The 24,125-nt window shown below is 42.8% G+C and overlaps 1 protein-coding gene across 9 annotated transcripts in view; it reads left to right on the forward strand.

The window, feature by feature from the left end:
• The window catches only part of dati (datilografo), an 87,913-nt gene extending 65,105 nt beyond the window's left edge, over positions 1–22,808 (forward strand). For 2 of the 9 annotated variants that reach the window (XM_066745304.1, XM_066745309.1), the window contains 8 exons: positions 8,141–8,303; positions 9,447–9,656; positions 9,776–9,898; positions 10,068–10,205; positions 10,571–10,774; positions 11,269–11,486; positions 11,566–11,716; positions 11,824–22,808. In XM_066745304.1, the coding sequence (XP_066601401.1) occupies positions 8,141–8,303; positions 9,447–9,656; positions 9,776–9,898; positions 10,068–10,205; positions 10,571–10,774; positions 11,269–11,486; positions 11,566–11,716; positions 11,824–11,963 (1,347 nt within the window). In that variant the 3' untranslated portion in view covers positions 11,964–22,808. The remainder of the gene's footprint in view (positions 1–8,140; positions 8,304–9,446; positions 9,657–9,775; positions 9,899–10,067; positions 10,206–10,570; positions 10,775–11,268; positions 11,487–11,565; positions 11,717–11,823) is intronic. The other 7 variants (XM_066745305.1, XM_066745312.1, XM_066745306.1 and 4 more) reach the window with 5 other exon arrangements.
• Positions 22,809–24,125: the final 1,317 nt, after the last annotated feature.

Below are 24,125 nucleotides of genomic sequence, written 5' to 3' on the forward strand. Positions count from 1 at the left end.
GCAGGGCTCCGCTCATTTATGGACTCGAATCACGCACGTCACGCGTGTGGAAAATGTTTCACTGATTTTCCTTCACGTTGATTGACGCATTATCGAACTCGACGTGTCCACGAAATTTGCGACGTATGATAGGACGTGTTAAACGTTTACCATTCGTTACATCTGTAAATTGCATACGCTGTTTCGTTTCTTCCTAATGACGCTCTTTGAACGTGTGTATGTGTGTGTGTATATATATTTCATAGGATTAGCTTTGATTCGTCAAACGTTCCTTCATTTTGTAAATTATTTTTTCTTTTAAGTGCACGTTGGAGCTGATTTTAACGGCGTTGCAGAGTGTTATTTATATTGTAGCTTAGTGGATAGGAAAGTAATGGAAGAAGTGCTTAGGATTATACTTGGAATAAGAAAAAGTTTATCGCCCATGTCAAAAGTCGTAATGACAGAAATAAATAGAGTTTATTATAATTTATACAGCAAAGAAGCCTTAATCGTTTTACAATACCATTAAGAAAGGTATTCGTCTCCTTGCTGCTTTCAGTATAATTAGCTTCATAAAATTAATACATATATATATATATATATATATATATATAGAAAGAGAGAGAGAGAGAGAGGGAGCTGACAAGCCATGCAGCTTGGATCTGCTTTTTTGTCTATCACAGTTCATTAAAATTGCAATTACATTTTCTAGTACTAGCCATTAACTAAACTTAACGGTTAATTAAGAAATGTATGACAACGGTATATCATGCGTTAATTGGAGCTCCAACTATAAAATCAGGGCCCTACTATAGAGTCTCGATATAAATTTGCATAACGAAATCTGGTAAATTTAGTTAAAAAATACAAATAATGTTACATGGGAGTTAATGAAGCATTCAGGTTTAAACCTTATTATATATACTGGTGTACACGTACGAGGCACAATATTATATATAGGAGAAAAAGTGGTAGGAAAAAAAAGCTGCAGATTTAAGACGTTAATTATTCGAGAGAGGGTTCGAATAAATGCAAGGACTAAATATAGCATATATCTGTTGTTATCGAGCAAAGGCAAAATGGGCTAACACGACCAACACTGTATCGACATCCTTTTTTTCACCTTAGCCGCACCCCTCGCACACTTTTTTCGACTCCACCCCCTTTGCCACACCCTTCCCACCAACATTTTTTGCCTTCTTCCACTATTTACGCTTCATCACCCCTCGGATCCTACGAGATCCATTCTTACTTTGTCAAGCAGAAATTAAAATTCGTACGCCTATTATAAAACGATTTGCTGCAACATATATTAATATGGAACGAGGCGAAAAAAGTGTCTCAACAATCGAGCCTAATGATGCAAATTTTCCAGCTAAAAAAATCAGCACGCCAAATCTCCCACTGCATATGAAAATCGAATGAATCCTCTAAAAACGTATGGAGCGAATGGAACAAAAATTGTGAAAGTTTGATGAATTTCTAGTATCAATAATGGAATTGAGAGATAAATACACACACACACACACACACACATATATATATATATATAAGAGCAACTGTTAACGATAGATCGCACCGGGAGATTTTCACATTGAAACGGCACCCCGAAAAAGCGTGAAATTTTTTTGTGCTCGACTCCACCCCCATGCTTGTGACGTAACGCTCCCCCACCCCTGGTATTTTTTCACTCAAGCACGGAGCGTGTTTGCTCGATCACCGGTAGTGTGTGCGTCCTAATGAAATGATTCTCCCTTTTTCTCATGGGGTGTGGGGTCCTCATTGTGCTCTCCCCCCCCTCAGTGGGCCAATTTTTTCCACCCATCCAGAGAGCAGGGTGTAAAGCTTGGCGCTGCTATTGGCACAACATCTACCCCCACCCCTAACTTCTTCGTTCTCGCGCGACTCTCCTTATTCGCACGAGAGACCATTTGACACGTGTTGCGATACGTGCGGAGAAACGCGTGAAACTGGATTAAACGGGACGAGCAGACGCACGCACGCACGCACGCACGCACGCATGCAACGAAGAATCGGACGGATGTGCTGCTCTTCAGGGGAGGAAATAACGCGCGCCATGGCGCAGATTAATCCGCATTCATTAGGCCTTTTTCCACTCCCAATGTGCCAGCAGAAATATAATTAAGACCGGTATATATATACATACCTATATAGAACGTCTCGAGCTGTTCATCCAGTTTACTCGCACTTTTTTCCCATCCCCCCACTTCCTCTTTCTCACTCCACCAAGAACCTCGCTAAAAATTCATCCGATCCTCCACCTCGTTCGATTTAACCATTTCCCACCTCCCTTGGTACATCCCCAACCCTAGTTTACTTTTCCAAATTATTCCAAGCTTCGGCGTCCCTTTGAAATCAAAATTACACTTTTCGACATCTTTTAGACATCTTTTAGACTCTTATCGATCTACGTTCGAGTAGTCGTTCCTACGGTGTTTCTATATGATTATCGTACGGGTTAAGAGTGTCTGTATATATATATATAATAACAAGAAAGAGATTAAAATAGCAAAGTCGAGTGTGAACCAGAGCAACGAGAGACGAGAAAGAGGAAGAACCGCATAAATAAAGAAATAAGTTGCACGAGAGGGAACGAAGATGAGTTATCATCGAAGAATCGTATTTCGATGGTACATACGGAGTATTCGAGGATGCCTTATCGAGGAACAAAGGCTCGAACGTATCGAAAGTGATCGCGCGTTTGCGATTCTCGAAGAAGAAGCCGAGGAAGAAGCGAGACCGAGCGATGGGTTGAAAAGAATGAGGATGGGGGAAAAAGAAAGGACGAGGCTGAGAGTGAGACAGTGAGGGGGAGGGGAGGGGAGGGGAGGGGAGGGGGGAGTCTAGAAAAAGACAGAAAACAAGAACGTACGTGGCTGTGAATACTCGCAGACTCCACGAATGCGGTACACGGTAAAGTATCGCGTACGAAGGCTGTCTGAGACTGGTGGCCTCGTCGCGGCTAAAAAAGCCAAGGAAAGGAGGGAAAAAAAAGAAGGAGGAGAAAAGAATTGCGCGCCATCGAAATGGCCTTCGGACTTTATCGCCACCGCCGAGAAAACTCCGGAGGGAACAACGCTCTTAAAACTCTGTGCAACTGCAGCTTTTCGATCATCGAGACTTTTAGACCGATCGTAAATTATGGGGGGAAAGCGTTACGACCAACAACAGCAATTTTTCAATACAAAAGAGACATTGTTCCATATATATGTATATATATATATATAGGCGGCTCTACTCCACAGATGCAAATTTTTCTTCGATACTCTTCGGGAAAGAGATCCATGTTCTTCTTTTCTGTGAAACGATCCAAAGGAAATAATTGATAAATTTTCGTGTATCTCGTTGCAGCATTTTTTTGTAAGTGAGATATTTCCATGATTGTTTATATGTATGCATGTGTGTACATGTAGGTTGTGGTGGAAATAACGCGTTCGAAGGACGTAGTTAAAAGTGAGAGATAATTTATCGTCGATCGCTCGTTAAATAATTTGGATTTAATTGAAGATGGGCTCTTCTAGTTACAAAATGGCTCCGCGTTGCTAGTCGTCACGCGTCGCTACGCGTGTGCTCACACCCACTTCCTTTTTACGCCACTCCCTGGGTTCCCGGGCCCGCTTTCATCATTAAAACGTTCGTAGAAACAATCCCAATTCGATCGTCCGTAAATCAATCGATCGACGGGTCAATTAAGCTCTGTCCCAATCGTTCCACCAATTCCTCGGATAAGCTTCCTCTCCTTTATGGAGCCAACGATGACTGCGAAATTTTGCAAAACAGACTTTCACCTTGGCGAACGTCGAACAATCGATAATTGGACCCGGTTTCTCTCCAAAAGGGAATCAAACTCTGCCATTATTTTTTCTCTGCATGGTAATACAGCCTTTTGGAAAAATGTTTTTGGTACTCGAGTACCGAAATGTAAAAATTGTTTTAAAAAAGTATCCATCGAAACAACGATTAATTCGTTAATAATTTGTAATAATCGTTATAGATTTTTTTGCCACATCTTCCCATTAGGATATTCCATTAAAGCAAGAATATAAACAAGCCTGAGTGTTCGGTGGATCATCGATTAAGGATCCGACAGTTTAATTGTACGCAAACATACGTTAATTGATAATTTCAGACACGAGCAATAATCGCAATGAATAGATAGAAGGCTATATAGTTTACACGGGGCTCGTGGAAAAATGTGTACGCAACTGGTAGATAGCGGGCACGAAGAATCCGGCTGCGTCTGTCAGAGGTCAGACGTTGATCTTAGAAGTAGTCGGACTATTCTATTCAGCGTACAATTCCACCCACGCCGAATGATTTGCCTTTTAACGAATCGCCGTGCTTCTCTCCCGCGTCAAAGGTTACCTTTTCACGGATTATTTAAACGCAATGTTACGCCTCTCAAAATTGCAACAATTTATCCAGCGAAATGAATTTAACGTTTCAAAAATCTTCCCAGAATAATTGCAAGAAAAGTGCACTGTTACTAACACGGAAAAGTACCTTTTATCGTGAATTATTTAATCGCAACGTTTTTAGATTTCGCAAAAAATAAAAAAAATTTAGAAACCGTAACGAAAGTATCGAGTACCAAAAATGTTAGTGGAAAAATTCCATGAAAGATTACGACAATTTCGAAGAAAAAGCTACTACCTTCTTACAAATTGTTTTTTATTAAAACGCTGTACTTTGCAAAAAATGGCAAAAATGTGTAAAACGAAGTAAGAGAGAAAAATTTTATTACAAAAATTCCAGAAATATTGCAATTTTAATCAAAAAATTGCCTCGTTACGAATCACATTATTTAATCGTAACATTGCATCTCTTTGTATAAAACGATTCGTGCAAACTCAAACGAGTTTGATTCACGAGAAATATTAGCAAAACTCCACACGAAATAAACTAGCCTGTCCCTATGCATACACAGTACTCGAAAGACGATAAGAGAAATAGGTCGATAAGATAAAAGGAGGAAGCAACAATGCGTGATGAATACGACCAAAGAAGGTCTGAAGAGGAATATGGGAAAGGCACAGGGAGTACAGAGACGTAGGCTAGGAATCTGGATTCCACGCTCGATCTTCTCATCACTCTTTCGCGTGGACAGGCTTTATTTTTCCACGCATCGAGGCTGGTTCCGCCTCGGGTGAAAACAAGCAACAGCTCTTAGGAACCAGGAAGCACGGAATTGGGAATAACTGTGAGTTGCTGGGTAGTCTGTGGTGAGGCACGTATGTGCAGGGAGAAGGATGGATGGAGAGACTGCACAATTGAGAGAGAGAGAGAGAGAGAGAGAGAGGTGGAAGAAAGAAAGATGAATCTGGTCACGGAGAATCATAAGGTCCCTGAGGGATTCGCCCACGCCGCATCTAGTCTGAAGAAAGAGAGGCAGAAACCGGGCTTGGGTTGGCGAACGAGAGAGTCGAGCCGGAGAAAGGAGGATACTCTAGAGGAGGGGGGGGGGGGATAAGAAGAACAGCAGCAGCGAGGGAGGCCGAGCGAAGAAAGAGATGAAGAAGGAGTGCGAGAGCGGGATTGTCGAGATAACGAAAGAGATGCTGCGGGAGAGGAAGAAGGAGCGACGGAGTCATGAGGTAGAGGGGGGGGGGGGGGGGGGGGAGTAGAGCGAGGTACTCGCAGCGCAAAAAGCGAGGATGCGAGCAAAAAAGGAAAAGCGCAAGAAGAAACCGGTTTTTTTCCAGTTGGGCCAGGTCGGGGCGTCGAACCTACGGACCGCAGCCTCCCTCCGAGAATAACTTGCATGCAGCGACGGCAACGTCGACGGCAACCTCTTCTCAACTCGCTCTTGCTTGCCCCAGGTCCGGGAAAAAAAGAACAAGCACGAAGCGAGCCTGCCCTCCTCCATCCAGAAAGAGAACCGAAAGTCTCGCGAAAAACAACACTCGAGACTCGTGCCTACCCCAAAACACTCGGGTCATTCCCCTAATTCTGTATTCTAACCTTTTTTCATGGGCAAATCGTGATCAGCTGTTTTCGGTCTGTAACTCAAGAGAAACGAAATGGGGTTTTTTTGGGTGGAAAGAGAATTGGAAATCTTTAGGGAAAAGGAAGATTGGAAATTCATTGTTGGTCCAAAACCCTGAGGTCATTGACCTTAATTTGTATCACAGGGCTTCGCGCTCTGCGAATTATGATAAGTTGTTCCAAATCTGGAAAGGTGACCTTCTGATATACTTGATAAGAGAAAATACTGGTTTCCATGGAATTATCACATCACGGACCTTGACCCAATATCGAAGGTATTTTTAATGTTGAAAAAAAGTTAGCAAAACAATTTTGTTATTCGAGTATGTTTGACGTTGAGTCAGACACTATACTCGAAGAGGTAATACGAGTTGTCTTGGCAATGAATTTATATAAAGCCCTAAATCCTTGAATATCGGTCGTTTGTTCGAGACGTTTCATTTATGGCCGCAGCGTTGAACGAGTATTTGACAATATTCAATTTATAAATCGTGTATTTTCCGTTAAACTGGTCCCTCCTCGTATTCTTCTGCATTGGAAAAAACTTCATTGCCAGGATTATGGATATACCGCAACGCACTCGTTTAATCCGATTAGCTACGCCTATCTTTCAAGTGAAAAAAAAACGATAGTCCGATGGTAACGTTCGCAAAGTTTTTCACTCGGCGTGATAAAATCTGCTATTGTCCACGAAGAATGGACGACTGCACTTTTTCCAGAGGGTACATCATTTTTTGTCCCAGAAAAACATTGACTTTGCGAGGTATTCCGAAATGCTTCGGGGTTTTCGATGAGAAAGGATATGGTGTGTGGAGGTTGCTGAAGAGAGGGGGGGGGAGGAAAAAACAAAGAGGAATCGAGCGTGAAAGAAGAAGAAGGAGGACGAGGAGGAAAAAGAATCCGAAGGGAAGAGGCAACCAAAACTTTCGGGTCATTGCCACACGATCCCATTTTAGCATCTCGAGTCTACCGCACTACTTCGATATCCCCTCTTTTATCCTCTTTCTTCTCCGAGAATTCGTTAAAACGTCTTTCGAATATCGGCCCGTCGGCTATTTTGCGTCACTCCCAAAGCGTCCTTCCAGCGTAATCGAGTCACCGCATGGTTCAGCCAACGTAAATTACGCGAAAAGGAAGTCGACTGTGCGGATCGTTTAAAAATCGGTTCTCCAAACACCATCGAGCACTGTACTTATATATATGGTACCAGAAGAGTCCTCTGCATCAACAATGCATTTACATTTTCAATGACAGGTTGATTTATATAAAAAAAAAATAAACTCTATTTTCGTATAGGTGTTAATTAAATCTGTGTTCAGCAAATTGCATCGAGGTGAGAGAGGTCGATAGGAAGTCCAAGGTCGATCGGGAATAATTCCTTTGTCCTTCGACATGTGTTCGCAATGTAGCTATCCGTTGGTTTGTCGAATAATCCAAAGAGAAACTTCCTAATCCGCGTAACTGGGCACATAGGGACGACTCGGTCGGATCGTTCTCCAGACCCCACGCTTCTCTATACACCCCCCCCCCCCCCCCCCCCCACTTCCAACTCACACTCTCAAACTCTGTCTATCTCTCAATCTAACTGGGCTTTGCTTCGTCCTTAATCCAAACTTCCGCGTTTCCTCTCCGATTTCACCGGGTGCTAATCCTCGGTTACGTTGTTCATCGATCAAATTTCCCTTTGGACAATACTGCACGGACGAAGCTTACACTATATACAACTGTCGTTTCTCTCTCTCTCTCTCTCTCTCTCTGTTTCACCCTCCATCTCTTTCGGTCGAGTAGACGAAAAAAGAACAAAACTCAATTACACAAAACTGTATAGAGTTTGTCGCTACACTATCCGACGTTTGAGAAAGGACAGAATGGACGTAACTGTTAGGGATGAAGCACCCGAGTCCTGGAAAGAGAAAACGAGCCTTTAATACACCAAAGCGTAGAGTTAACAGAATCCTTTGCAAGGCGTAGTGTCCATGGTGGCGGCGGTTATTAGTGCCTTAAGTCTCACTAGTATCGTTCTGTTCTGTGCCCGCCTGTCCTGCGCTTCTGGTTCGCAACTCCTCGGGTGGTATTCTCTGGGGTGGCTCTCTACCGGTGTGCCGCGTGCCGCTTCCGGCGCTTCTTCACTTCTTCACTTGGGCCAAAAAAGGAGTTGCAACAGCGTGTTGTGTTCCAGCAACACAACGCCATGATTGGCAGTCCAGCCAATGCAACCAGCTGTCCCGTCTGCCACAAGCTGTTCATCGGCGGGGAAGCTCTCATGGAGCATATGAAGCACACCCACAAGGATCCCAATGCATCCGGCGTAGCCAGTAAGTATCAATGTTAAGAAAAACAAAAAAATAACCAGATACTCCTCTTGATCTCTCGTACACAGAGCCTTTCTCTCTTTCTCCGCATCCACTTTCGTAGAATCCGTTCTCCAGGGCGGTACCACTCGCTGTGTCACCCAACTCGCGATGTACGGTTGTATATATGTTGAAGGTTTGGAAATTCCCGAGGAAAGATTTTTACCACATTTTCATGGATCCGCTCTATTACGATCCGTCGAGCGAGGCACGCGACGAGTTTGGAGAACAGCTGGTACCGCCCTAACTTGATGCACGTATAACTTGGGAATTTTACGGGAATCTCTGCTTGAAGGAGAACGCGGGAGGTGTTGAAGAAGGAATAGGGTAGTTTGTATATTAAGAGAAAGAGAGAAAGGTGTATTGGAGAAAACGAGGGTGTTTGGTAATTGCGAGAGAGGGTAAGAAAGAGGTGGAGCAACAACGAGACACCGAGGGTGTCTTACTTAGCCCTTAAGTGTATCTTACATCCCCAAACTTGCTTTGGCGCGGGCAATACGCACACGTGTCTGTCTTTATCTCTATTATACATATTACTACCACTACTATTTACTTTATAATACATGGAGTGTTTAGCTAAGCACACTCGCAGACTAATACTTGGGTATTTGCTGATAATAAACGATTCTCAAGGTGCTTCGGGAGTGTCTCGTTCAACCTCTGTGAGAGTCCGTGCGAATGCCTTTGATCGTGCTGCACGTACACGCGGACCAAGGTCCAAGGATCCGGCCGGAAAACCCTTGGTGGTTTTCCGGCAGAGGGATCGACGAGGATGGGCGTGTGGAAAGCGTGATAGTGCGGACAGGCTTTGGTTTTTGGGACATCGACCTCGCTCGTGAAAGGGACCGGGAGGTCTGGTGACCGAGGTCAGTGCTCCTTGGTCCTTGGTCACCCGAGTCCGCAAGGACTCCCTTCGCCAGCGAGGTCGACCGGAGTATGCAGAGTAAATGTGTGCGTGAACGAGAGTGCGTCTGTGGAAATTGCGCGAATGTTCTGTGTGCGATGCTGGTGGAGGACGAGGAGGAGGAGGAGCAGGAAAAAAAGGCTTTCGCTCCTTGGGATGCTTTATCTGCTTGGCATTGACCTTGAAATTGTCTCGCCCTATTGTTCCCCCCGCTGACTGCACAACCTCCGTTGCCGGGGTTTACCTAGCAAAGCGAAGGACAGCCAACCATCCGTGCCCGGTCTGCGGGAAGCACTACGTCAACGAGGGTAGCCTTAGGAAGCATCTGACCAACCATCCTGAGACCAGTCAGCTCAGCACCCTCAGAATGTGGCCCTGCTCGGTCTGCCAAGCCGTTTTCCCCCACGAAACCGGTAAGTCATCGATTATAGCGTTCACCATCACCAAACTTTCCGCATCTCTCGACCTTCCAATGACCTACCTGCGATACTCATTCACCTGCCAAATATCTTCGATCGTCTCCTCTCTTCAGGTCTGCTGACTCACATGGAACACATGAGGATGGACCCGAAACATCAGTTCGCCGCGCAGTACGTGCTGAGTCGGGCGGCTGCCGAGAGGAGGGAAAGGGAAATTCTTGCCAGTTCTAGTTTAGGTATATTATATCTATATTTATTAAGATTTTTCTGTTTTGTTTGCATTGCCGAACAGTCGAAAAGTTCGATCGTTGTTACGTGGAGAGAGTAAAATAGGCAACTCGATTCTCTTCAAGATCGTTTCCGCGATATTACTAAGGAAAATTCGTAATACGATCCGTTTGTCAGGAGCAGGACTGGGCGTTCTTGGAAACCAGACGGGAGGACCTCAAAACTTGCAGCAGCCACCAATGTGCCCTTCGCCGTCAGCCCACTCTGACAGCAGCAGTGGTAACGGGAGACTGTCGTCAGCCGATAGCGAAACAGGTACGTTCTAATTCCAGACAATTGAAAACCAATGATTTTCAAGTGTATTAATAAACGGAGTGTCCGGTCTGTATTAATGGGTCTCAACCAGAAAAATCTGAATGTAGGGAGAGGGTTAAGAAAACAAATTTTACAAAAGTTTTTGGTTCCGTATATTGAATAAAAATTTTACAACACCAAGGATCAACAATTCTTTGATACAAAGTTTTCCATTGGTCGAACAACCCGGTGACTCTGAACCGACTGAATCCTGCGAAACAAAAAAAAGATTACAATTAGAGCGGACACTCTGTATATAAAGATTAATAAAGCAGTGACCAATTTTGGCTGACTGACCTTACACCTTAACACGCTGATGGGAGTAGATTTTTTCGCAGGTGCCGGATTATTGAATAACAATAACAATAATAATAATAACAACATGGCATCACCCGGGCCAAGCAGCAACAAGTTGAGCGAGATGCTGCGTCAATCGGCGGGTAACCAATCGAGCTCGGCGCAACAATACCACGACGACATTCAGTCGCAACAACAACGCATGGCTGTCATGGCTGCGGCTGTCTCGGCAGGTAAGCAAAACTTCAGCTTCGATAATTCATTGGTCCTGAGTTTTTTGGCACGCTTGCTCAATGACACGAGAAGAGAGCGTTGTACACCAATCGATCGAAAGGATCAGCCGGCTGCACTGAACCGATCACTGCCTCCCCCTCCTCCTCCTCCTCCTCCTAAGACTGACCGAGCCTTATCAAAATGCTATCGAAGCTCACTGGAGGGGAAGAGGCCGATAGCTCCGTTCCAGTTATTCCTGATAAATTATGATTTACAATTATGTTTTTCCGTGTCTTCCCAACTCGACGCACGTCCCACGTTAGAAGCTCCGATACTCGTCGAATCATGAAATATTTAACGACTCGTCTATTTTCAGACTAGAATCTCTATTTGTATCGCGAGTTCAAACGAGAACCGCGTAAATATTGATGATCGGTTTGAGTCGATAATTAAAACAATGTTTATCGTCGATACGACCGAAATGTATAATTGATAGACTTGGGACGATTGGTAGGTTTGCAAAACTCGTCGAATCTGTCACCGGTGGACGTGGCGTTGGCCGCAGCGATGAGAATGAGCAACAACAATGATATGGGAGGCGGTACCCAAGGATCCACGGGACATCAGCAGCAAGGAGTGCAAGCAACCGGGCCTGAATCGCAGCAAGCCCTCAGAATACAGCAAGCCGAGGCGTTCCTGCGATCCCAGGCCGAAACTGCTCTGAGATTAGCGGTAAATATCATCTTCGTGGAATTTCCTGTAACACGATTAAGAGATGCGTGAAAAATTAATCCGTTAAATTGTTAAAAAGGTATCCCAAGCAGCGGTGGCCGCTGCAAGTTCCGTCGGTGGTGACGTAAGGCATCATTTAGGACAACACAATGGAGGAGAAGCTTCCGGTATGACGGGACATCACACGAACCAACAAATGTCTCAGCAAGATGCATTGTCGCAGGATCACGGTTAGTCTCACCATGCTAATACCCAGTGACGTCCCTAACCTAAAACATAGAGACAAATAATCATTCCCGGTTGGCGAGGAGCAATATTCGTGTAAAAGTGAAAAAAGGTGGTGGTGGTTTTTTAGGAGAAGCGTTGCGGCTTCAGGATCAACGACTGGAGCAGGCTCTGAGGCTGCACGATCCACGGACCCTGAGCTTCACGCTCCAACACGTGGTGAACCAACAAAACAACAATTTGCAACCATGAAAATTCAGTTACTACTGAGACGTGTGGGCCCCTTGGGCATGGGAACAGGTGGCGACGACCCTGCAGCAGATAGAACGCGAAACGACCACTGTCGTCGAGCAGCCGCAACAGCAGCAGCAGCAGCAGCAGCAACAACAACAACAACAACATCAGCAGCAACATCAGCAGGAGGAGCGCGGTCTCAAGAGGAAAATCGACGAGTTGATCGGTAATCCCAACGAGGCCGTGTAAGTGGTGATCCTCGATTACCACCGCCAAGACTTTCTGCCATCGCCACGAAAATTTGCCCAAGTGTGGCCATCAACGCAATCACAAGCGTCTCAGCAGTATATTCGCCGCAGCAACAGCTTCAATGCGTATTAATTATTTATACAAACACACAAAAACACACACACACATATTCGCCAACTCATCAATGTAAAAACTTACGAGATATGGATTAGAAAAGGACTGTCTTCCCACGAGTACACCGAATGGATCCTAGAGGGACAACCAACGGTTGATCGTGACTCGCGATCCAGGTGGCGCCCCTACCGGCGAGCCTAGGAACTTTTTGGGAGGGCTGATTTGCACAGACCTATAGAGATCCGTTGCACGGCCGCGAGAGACCATCGGGACACCACGATCGGTTTCTAATTTCATAAAAACAAAGCAAAGTCCTGGACAAAAGGATCAACGCGAAATCCGATGGCCGAGGACCTCGTCCTTGCCAAACGGACAACGCTGGGATCCTCGACTCGGCGAATCAAATTCCAGGACCCATCGTTGGTCTCCCGTACGAATCTCGCGCCTGAAACGTGCCATAATTCTGATTGAAGTACCGCTCGCATCCCTGAGGACCCCGAGGCGAACGGTGAAACGTCGTAAGGACCTTCGGGATTCGTCCTGGTACTCTATGGACTTTTTAGTACAAGAGCCAGTCATGGATTTTGAGGATTTATGGGCGATCCTCTGCCCGGGCTCAATCAACTATATTATACTAAACTATACTATACTATACGTATATGTATATATATATATATACTATAGACGAACGCCACGATACTTATAGTTTCCCTAATTCTAACTCCCGTAACGTTTAAGAAGACGAATAGTGCAGAGCGGAAAGAGAGATGATGAAACAGAGAGAGAGAAAGAAAGAAAGAAAGAAAGAGAGAGAGAGAGAGAGAGAGAGAGACTAAAGAGAAGGAGGTATACACGATTGAACGTGCGCGAACGGTTAGGTGGACGTTCGGGTCCACGTAGGTCGTTAATTGTATACGTAAACAAACCGACAACCGCCTGACCGTTACAGGCAGACAGGGACGTTAAAGCGACCCGACTAAACACGTACGATCGAACTCTACACGACAGAAATTGTACGTGAATGCTAGTGATACTCGCGCACGTATCCCTCATCCCCCCCTCCCCCACGAAACACACCGAGACACGCGTAAACACGCGACAAACGCTACACACATGTACACTAGATTAAACGCACACTTTTACTCAACGCAGCACACAATTGAAATGCGCGCAACTTGTGCTCGTGGCAGCACGAAAACTATTAGCTCGTAAGCGAACAAACAAAATATAATTATTACAAACAGTTATATTATATATATTATATATACATACAGAGTACGAAAGATCGTGGAAACAAAACTGTGTGGGCGAATCCCCGCATGGAAACCACACGAACAATTTTAAAATGCGTGAGAGTGAGAGCGAACATTTTTCGTCGATAAACACGCTACATGAAGATTAAGAGGGCAGAAATGAAAACTAAATGCTAAATATTATATATATTATATATATATTATATATATATAAATAAATATAAATATAAATATAAATATTATAAATAATGAATATAGGATCTATGAGACTAGGGTAGTTAGGCGAAAGTAAGAATGGGAACGTTTGTCGAGCTTGCGCCATCTGGTCCCTTCTGCGGGATTCCAAGTGTTTTTTATTGGGAGAAAATGCAATTATGGTAAAAAGAAAAGGCACGCAGTACGTGGCCGAAAAATGAATAAAAGAGAATATTTAGCGAGTGCAACGCGAATTAGCTTGGAGTTCGACTCGTTAATGGTAGATGGCGCAAGTAGGAGTGATCGAGAGTGAGCGATTGAGAGAGAGAGCGTGCGTGTGTGTGTGCTTCGTGAGCATCAAGGAGAGCGAGTGCAAGAATCGTGTGAATCAGATTTTCGAGTGGCGTGCTTCAGGTAATCTGAGGTCCTGTGATCGTTATAAGCGAAATATTTTTTTATTTCCGGGTAATCTGAACACGTAATTGCGTCGTTTCGAAGTTTTACTTGCAATATATCGTTACGTTCTCGCAATATTTAGAAGGAAGAAGAAACAAAGAGGGTGGGATGAAGTAGCACGAAGATGAGGATGACGAGGGAGAAGAAAGACTACGATGAGGTTAGGTTTGACCGTGGAGCGAACTTCAAACGAAAATCCAGTCCCATCATCCTTTCAATTCCATTAGAGTCCCTTTTTACTCGAGCGGCCTATTCGCACACACACCATTACAAATCCTTCTACTCCCAAATACTCATCGAAAAACGACTGAAAAAACTCGTGGAGATCATTCGTACACTTTCGACCGAATTCCTCTCGACGAGACCAGACGACATCGAGTCTGAAAGATTTCAAATCCATTCGGCAAAGAGAAAGATTGCGGAAAACGCTTAGTGATCGTCGAAATTAAAAACTCGTGGCAAGTGTGTAAGGAATTTGATAAGTCGTGGCAAAATCCAAAGATCACTCGATGCCTTGGAAAAAAATTCCATCGTGGAATCAAAGAGTAACGCGGAATAGTTGGATGATAACACGCCGGAATTATATTCAAATCGAGTTACGCGAAAGTATTGTTCTTGTTGTTGTTGTTGTTTCTTCCGACTGTGTGACTCTCGACGAGATTTTACGTTCCAAAGTCTATCAGCCTTTTGCATCTCTCAAACCTTGATAGCTCTTTAACATTCTTTTACGAGTTCGGTAGAAAAAGAGACATTCGTCCAACGGAAGATCCTTCTTCGTTCCTATCATGATCCCCTCCACATCCCTCTGTTCGCGCATCATGTAACAAAAAGTAGCCCAACGTCGTCATCTTCGTTAAGAGTATAAAAAAATAAACACAATGGCCGACAGGTTAGATAGGCTGATAACAGGAGAAAAAAGATCGCTATGGATTCATCGTCAAAGCTACATTTTACGGGTTGCACCGAAGCGTGGCTGAGAACCCAACGAAACGTGGATTCGTTTAAAGAAACTGCTAAAAGATCAAATGCGATTGGTAGAAGATCAGAGACAGAGCTGAACGTTGGCTTCGCAGGTACGATTTGGTCGGTCACCGAACATTTTTTATCATAAAGTTTTTTCGTTACAGGACGTTTTTTCCTCGGATTAAGTAGTATGTAAATACACCTTGATATCACAAGCATAAACTGAGAATTTACGGTAACTTAAACGAGTACGTAATGAGAATAGGGTTAGTTTCTATGTAAATACCTAAAGTTGAGCGAGTGCATACACCTCGTTCAGCAACCAACGATAATGTTTTTATCGACCGGAGCTTCTGTTCGTCGTCGGTAAGTCCAGGGGTGCCATCCGATTGGCTGACGAAGTATGCATTATTCTAGAACTTTTCTTATCTCGATTCAGGGGTACGAATTGTTCTGGATAGATGTACGCTTCAACACCCCTGGTTTGCCGATCGGGAAATTCTTTTTTTTTCTCGACACCGCTACACGATGATAACATAACTCTTACACTTACACATATTAGCATTGCGATGGATCGCAAAGCCACGATGGAATGAGCGTATGGACATTGGACTACGCTCTTCGTACACTCGCAATACAAGAGATCTCGAGATCGGTGAAGGTATCGACAGCTCCGCCAGATGGCGAGTTTTAGGTTCTTTCGGAATTCATTTCTAACGACAGCGGTATCTCAAAAAGTTAGGTTATACGGACCGAGCGAATGGATATGAGAATGAGTGAGAGAGTAATTAGGAACATTAGTGTCAGGACAAGTTTTAGGCATACGACGAGAGGAAAAATAAATCCGTGAGGGAGAAAAATTCAAAGAAAAATTGAAATACGAGTGAAAAAGATCCCTGAAGATCGAGTGTTGAAGAGCGAGAGTGGATCAGAACGGAAGATGTTTATACATACGAGTAAAGGTACGTACCTCGGAGAAACTTTAACCGCATATTCCCGAGATAAATATTGGTAGAAAAATTCTTATAAGGCGTTTTCTATCACCTCCCCTCTTTGATACACTCCTTTCTTAAAACAGTCAATAATGAGTTGCGTGAAGAGGGAGAGGGGGAGGGGGACGATTGTACCGAAAGTATTAATGGCGTCCTCACTCCCCACTAGCTCACATTATACGGCTACTCTCATTGGTTAACATAAAAACGGAATATCTTCAAAAGGAGAGGTGATAGAAAAAAATTGTATAAGACTTTTTAACTTCTAATTTTCTCAGGAATCTGTGGCAAAATCTCTCCGGAACATAGCTTTACACTGTGTATAGTAGACAGGAGATCAGGCAAGGATCAACATCGTTTATCACAGCCAAAATCACACTATCATCACCAGCAACAACAAAAAATCAATAAACAACAACAAGCAAACAGACAAAAAAACAACAGCATGACGTCGAGATCCTTCATGACGCACGAGGCATGAAACGATTGACGAGCGACGGTTTTCGAACGGTGCATCCTGCCGTGCGCCGAGGGTTGCATTTTTATCCGAGAAAAAAAAAGAAAGAAATACGTTTGAAACGATAGCACAGGTAGAGAGAGAGTTTCGAGGGTAAACGTCGATTACCGCGCGAGAATGAGAATTCCCGAGGCGCCGGCCAGTGCCCCGCGAACGTGTAACATAATTTTTAAGGTTAAAATCACCGAAAACACAAAGTACAATAGCTCTAGTAGTGTATGTTCTGTAATCGATGAAAGATAAGCGATCTTAACGAGATAAAAGAAAAAAAGCGCACCAATGCGCAAAAAAAGCACAAAAAAATTTACAAATATATTGATTTACATATGCCCGTAACTCGTAAGAAGGCTAGTGGCGCAGTAAGAGCCTCCGCGAGCCAATAGGAGAGAGCCGGCTCTCGAAAATGATGACGAATGGAAGGAAAAGACGCGTATTGACGCAGCGAGCGAAGCTATAGGAGAAAGAGAGAGAGAGAGAGAGAGAGAGCAACGGCGGCCATTGTTTGGTTCTAGGAGAAGCCAGATGTTGATACACTGCAAAGCTAGCCCCATCCATAATCTTAATCTCTTCATGTAAATTGCTAAATGTTTATATCTAAAAAAATGCCATAGCCCGGATGCGCTGGTGCATACTCCCAGCCGCATACACACTTACAAATACGACTCGACCTCGAATAAAAAGGAAAATCCGCGGCCGAGAGCGACGAGAGGCCGCGGTAAAATTGGTATTTTAGCCAAGGAACACAAGCACAACGACAGAAAGCACAGAACACAAGTGGCGCCCCGCTCTAATACGGCGCGCGTTGCCCGTCAAATATATCTATATATATAATATGTACACTCGACAAACGAAGATAGCCCTGGTTCACGAGCGTGCAACCCCGCGCGCTCAAAACATTTTTCAATACACGCGTTTAAATCGTGGCCGACCCACCCCGAGCGAGCCCGGTTTATTCGCACACTTCACAACTACACTGACGCATCGACAAGAATCTACACACTCTCAATGCACACTTAACGCACACTATTTACACTCGCTACGGATATGTAAAGCCAATTGATTTTGTAAATTGCTCAAAACACCTTTCCGATAAAGAAAAAACTATACACGATTCGGCCCCGACGCGTTTACACGTGCAAACAAAAACGAAGAATGAAAATGAGAAATTTAAGCCGATCCATTCGGAGGGATCGACAGGAAGAACGAGCAAACAACTTTGGAAGTCACGTTGAGGAGAAAAATTCGCGGCCTTTGGCATACGTTTGGATGCAGTAAACCGAGCTTCGTTGCTCGAGTGCGTCCTTCGCGTGACCTTGGAGAACCCGAAGGTGACAGTAGCAGGTCGGTCCTCTAGGGGATCGTCCGCGAGGATGGACGAATAGAGAATTAGAATTTCCCTCGGGAAGTTGGTCTTTATTCGTGTCCGTCCTGTACCCGGAATACGCAACACGATATCCCCAATAGCACGGATATCCTCAGGTTCGGTAAACACACCGAGGATATCCCTTGAACATCGTGTACTATCAGGGATATTGTCTATTTCAAAATATAGTAATATATATATACAACCAGGAAGTGTCAGAGGCGTTGTAGGAGCCGTTGTTCGACACGGCTTTACAAGCAAAAACCGTTGGTTTCTTTTCGATCGGGTTTTAATTTTTTAATGAAATAATCTCACGACGAATACAGCGCGCTCTTCCCCCGAGGATGTGCGCGTGTATTCGTGACAGTGTGTATCGTAAGTGCGCAGCATATGAAAACCGACAGTCTAGCAGTGCGAGCGCCTCGGCGGCATCCGCGTGAACTCGCGGCTTGCCCTGACCGAGCCTCCGTGATTAAAAACCGGAATAAGTTATTTCAATGTCCTCTATATAATGAGAGTCATAGTTGTTAAGACGGTGGATCCTTGTCTCGTCCTCGAATCGTCACGGTCTTCCGTTCACGTAGCAACGATCACACGGAAGATTCAACGTAAACTTTTATTCTCCTGATAATTGATCAAAATTACTGATGTTCAGATTTTACCGTGTATAAATTATGCTACTTTAGTCGTTTTCGGTATGATTTACAAAATTCGCCAGTCTTTCGATTCAAAATCAATATTTCATTTACGCCAGTCTCTCTAATACGTTGGTCAAGTTTTTAGGGATTGAGAGGAGTTTCGATAAAAGAGGGTGAAAGAAAGAGAGAGAGAGGGTGTGACATTGGTAGAAGAGAAGTTTATCGGACGATTCGAGATGGCGCCAGATGAATATCCACCGTGGTTGCTTGTCAACAAAGACCGAAGAACTCAGGCAGTTGTTTGGTCTTCGTGGCAATCGATACTCTTCAAAATATTCTCCAAGTTTTTGTTGAAAATATGTGTTTGTTCCCCCCTCAGGTCACCAATAGCCCTCTGCATGCGAGTCCGAGGTGAAAGACCGAGTCGAAATTTAGATGTGTGAAAAATCAGAACCCATCCGAGCGAACGGACGAGGAGAATCACTTTTTACAGAAATTTATTGTAAAATCGGTAAAAGTTTGGCGGATTTTATAAAAGGAGAAAAGAAACGATTAACAAGGAATGACAAAGTATATCCGTTTAGTGGGTGCCTTCGTCAGGGTTTTCCGTTACAGTAATCAAACGTTCTCAAATATAACTCACAATTAGTAGTGCTATTGTAGTAACAGTAATTACAGTGTACCACAGTAAACAGTTAAATAAGTAAGTATACAGGAAGCACGTGCTCTTTTTAAGTGTCTGCTCTCATCGTTCATGATCGCCAATCGCGTAGTGAAACGACCGGAAGTACCGGATTCATTTTCGCGCAATTTCCTTCTACCATTACCATACCTAACCCCGATCTGGCTATCTTCCCAAATCCCACGCATCTCCCTCGTTCCACCGAGTACAAACCGGCCACTTTTTCGACGAAAAAAAGACCCATATAGCACCAAGTGACTTATAGACAAGTTTTAGACGTCTTTTAGTCAATTGAACTGTGTGAGGAGAGAAAAATGTAAAAATTTGTAACTTTTCCTCGGTTTCTTTGGAAAAAAAGAATTAACAGAGATTAGAAAAAAACTGAAAGTAAAAAGAAATGGGTTAAAACATTATTTGAGATTAGTCGCAGTCCGGTACACTGAGCATCCCCATCCGATCTCCTTATCCGACGACATCTAACGATTTAATATTGATAATAAGTGTACTAAGTGTCCGTAGTTTACATTAGCCAACGTGTACGTTGTTATACTCTGATAGGTTGAGAGGACGATTGCACGGTGGAGCCATATCTACACTAACCGATAACAATTTATTAATTAATACCGTAACCATTGTCAAGTCGACTTAATTAACGTAATCGTACGCATACACGCATAATTATTATTAAACGTAACCACAGGTATATAAGGCAGCGACGTTTCACAACGAGACTCGCAACTATCGATAAATCGCGGAGGCACTCACTACGGAATTGGACGAAAATACCGAAGACTCGGGACTCGGATCCGAATCAGGGGCAAATCCGAGCATACGAGCCAATACGAGCTTTCCATCGGTGGGCACATATCGGCTTTCCAAGAATTAGAGACTTGGTTCGACAAAAAATCTTAACCAAGATTCAGAAAGCACAAAGAAAATCACAAGAATGCCGCATGCTCGGATATCCAAGTTTGCATTGGTCTTTCAAGTGCAGCATTCAGTTAATTCACTTATAATGTTGCTTTAAACACAATACAAACACCCCCCTCATCACTGTCTACTCTTAAACCAACCCATCCATGTTCCAATGATAAGCCCCTCCCCCCTCCTCCCTCACCTATCAATTTCACATGTACGCCTTGTTCAAGTTCGTTCGCAAATATTTCAGTTCAGAGTTCAGTAAACAGTCGCGCTCCATCGTTGTAACAATAATTTTCTTTCTCTTCGCTTATTACATTTAATTGTTTACGTTTCTTACAGCTCGTGGTTTGAATTTTCTTAAAAATCGTTTGTTCATTTTTGCATTCTAATTTATCTCTGAATTGATTCGACGGTACATTACCGTTCTTTCGGACGAATTACTACTCGACAGATTTGTTTACAAACACGGGATACGAATCGAATCGAATCTTTCTTTGTTTGAACACGATGGAACGTGACTGATTTCGACTCCAGTATAACACGACGAACGTTAAGTTTCAGATTTCAGACTTTTACGTGGAAGTTAGTTATCGAGTAATACAGCGCAGATTATTGTTAATTTTTCGTACTCGCGCGTTTTTGCCGCGTATATTTGCTTACGTGGAGCTTTTAGCAGAATGTGAAGACAGTTTGAGAGAGACGATCTCGGTACATCGAGAGGATAATAACGCGGCAGAAACGCGAGTGACGTTAATCGTACGAATTGAGTTTGGTCGAAGTCCCCTTTTGGGCAAACACACCGACGCACTTCCGGTCCTGCGAGTCTACCAAAAAAAGATGAAGAAAAAAATATTAAAAATCGCGGAGCCCCCACGTCCCCCTCCCCCGATTCGGCGTCTTTCGCGGTGAAAACAAACGAAAAAGTAAGGGAACGAGAAGAGAAAGTGGTCGAAGCAGAAGAAATAAAGCGTTAAATTCGATTCTAGTCAAAAGAAGGTACAAAAAATCACTGCGAGTGGACTCGGGTGGATAAAAAGAAAATCGGTGCTTAGGAAATTGTTTGCAGAGCCAATTTAGCGAAGATTTTGGCTAATATCGTGCGAATTCCTCGAGGGAGGCGTCCCCGCCGACAAATTCACGACTCGTGGGACCGTACACGAGAAAATATATCCGCGTTGTTGACAAAACGTAGCCTCTTTTCGTTGCACGAACGTCGGCCAAATTGGTCGATCCTCGTATAAGCAAAAACGACACTCTTTCAAATGGATGTACGGTGCGAATGAATCTTTCAAAAGCTTCGATTGTTGTTATTCCGTCGAATGTTTCGTTTCTAAGAAAAAATACCTTACATTTAACATTTTATAGCGAAGGATTCGATGAGCGGGTTCCTCCGATTCCATCCTGGTTCACTCCAAACTTTTGGTAATGATTGCAGTCCCTGTGAGAGACTTCCCTCCCTTCCTAATCGTTCCAAGTATCTCTAAAAAATACAGACAACGTGTCTGTGCATGGGTGGAACCCGCTGAACAGCCTGAGCATTTCTCTACCGCGGTTAATCATATACGTTTATTATTGCTATTGCTACTTATATTATTACGACTCATTGCTCTATCATTAATTATTATTATTATTATTATTATTATTATTATTAATTATATCGCAAAGTTTTAAACTGGAGGCAATTGAAGGCGTATTTTACAGAGAATAATAAGTGTAAGATGAAAATTTTCCTTTGGTGTATAATCTGCGAGAGGCCATAATATTAATTTATCCTATTTATAACAAATACCTTGACGAAAACAGCAAGAGAGACCACAAGAATGCATCTTTTTCAGATTTTACTTTACTTTCTTTTCTGTTTCCTTTACCGAAACCCTCTTTTTTTATTGTATACTACACTCAAAAGTACGTATATCTAGTTTTATTCGTTATAAAAATTATTATTATTATTATTATATATACACATATATTTATACCATTATACACGAAGGATCCGTGCGTAGGTTGATGAGAGAGATACGTTTGTAAGAGGAACACGAATTTACTTTATACGTTATACTTTAGTTTTTAAGTCTAAGTTTTTTTCGCGACTTATATTTTTGATTATTTTGTTGTAAATCGAACTCGGCAATCGACTGAATTTTTCTTATTTTTCTTTTCTTTCCTTTCTTTCCTTTCTTAGCAAGGTCGATGAAGGATTGTCGATGTCGATACGAGGGAGATCGCCTGATTTTTTCCTCCCGTTCGTTTATATGCGTGATATATCGCACGACTGAAAACTCTACGAGAGGAAAATACGGGGCTCGTCACTAATTAAGCTTAACTCAGTTTTTTCCTCCTTTTTTAGTTATTTATACGTAAATTAAAAACTGATCTATCCCTCGCTTTTATTTTTAGTTAGGTAAGAAATTTGCAAATTACGTTCCTTCTTACCCTCCATCATTACGTATACTACCACTGCACTTTCGTCGTTTCCACGAGGAGAGTACAGGGACTTCTCTCCCCCCCCCCCCCCCCTCCCTCTTTATATAAGATCTCATTAGAACTTCCTTCCCACCGTTGTTCCAATTGCACCATCAAACTTTATCTCGATCGATTTCATCCAATTTCTCTCCTTCATCCTCTCCCAACTTTTATTTTCTGTACCACTTCTCTCTGTACTCTCCCTCTTTTTTTATATATACATATATTCTATATTTATACAAAAACGCGCTTTCGTTCATCCCTTACCGCACCAATTATACTAGTACCTTTCGAAATCAGCCTCAGCAATTTCGCGACTCAGACTTCCTTATTACGAGTTCCTACTTTTAAGTCATACATATATATATATGTTTATTCGCGAGAATTCTAACGAGAGAGACAAAACGTGAAAAGGGGGGCCAGATGGTTAGAAAATCAAAAATAAAACGAAACAGAATGAAAAAGCGATTGGGAGAAAAGGATTCGCGGTAATCGTTGAACGAAGGCGTTAAGGTTATGTTTGCTAGTCAGAATTGGTTGAAAAAACGATGAAGCAAGCTAAGAGTTTTAACATTAATTATTAGCCGTTAGTTATTAATTTTGTTTAGATTATTTTGTGCGTTGGAATCGTGTAACGCGCGGGAACGCGCGTACACACATACAGACGAACAAATAGAAGGAGCATACAAACGTATACATACGGTTCATTAGTTACTATTCACGTAGGAAAAATTCGGTTCTTTTTCTTACCGATTAATGTAAATCAGTTGTTTTATCTTTACCCTCTCCGTCGACTCATACTTTAATTTAAATTGATAAGACACTACCTTTCGATGAAACCTTCTATCACATTTCTCCTTTTTTTTATTCTTTCTTTTCTTATTTAATAAAAGCTGTTTTTCGTACTTTTTACAAACGGTAGTGTATTAGCTATTATTACGACTAATATGCGGTGTTGTTGACACTTTACGTACCGTCGCTACTATACTATTACACTAACTGATCCGCTATTTTTATAAACGATGTTAGTTTAATGCTATTTTTAGTTTATTTTTATTATTATTATATTACATTATTATTATTAATATTTTTAATATTATCTCTCAATTCTTACGGTTATCATTAGAACATTAGAGAACATGTTGGAAAACTGTCCAGTCCTCGTTCTTGTGTGCTCCATCAAATGAAAGAAATGTAAACAACGTCTAGTTGATGTTTTTAATTATGTTTTGAATTTATCAGTAAGTGGCGCTCCAACAATATCATTGCTCCTGCTTTCTTCATTTTATTTTGTTAGTTTTTGTATAATTCGATATGAAACATCTGTCAAATCTATAAAATACGCTGACGATTGTCACACAGAATTTAGGACAC

Source organism: Prorops nasuta, unplaced genomic scaffold (genome assembly GCF_024137725.1).
Source record: "Prorops nasuta isolate Cenicafe-Biocafe unplaced genomic scaffold, Cenicafe_Pnas_1.2 PNAS00060, whole genome shotgun sequence".
NCBI classification, from domain to species: domain Eukaryota; kingdom Metazoa; phylum Arthropoda; class Insecta; order Hymenoptera; family Bethylidae; genus Prorops; species Prorops nasuta.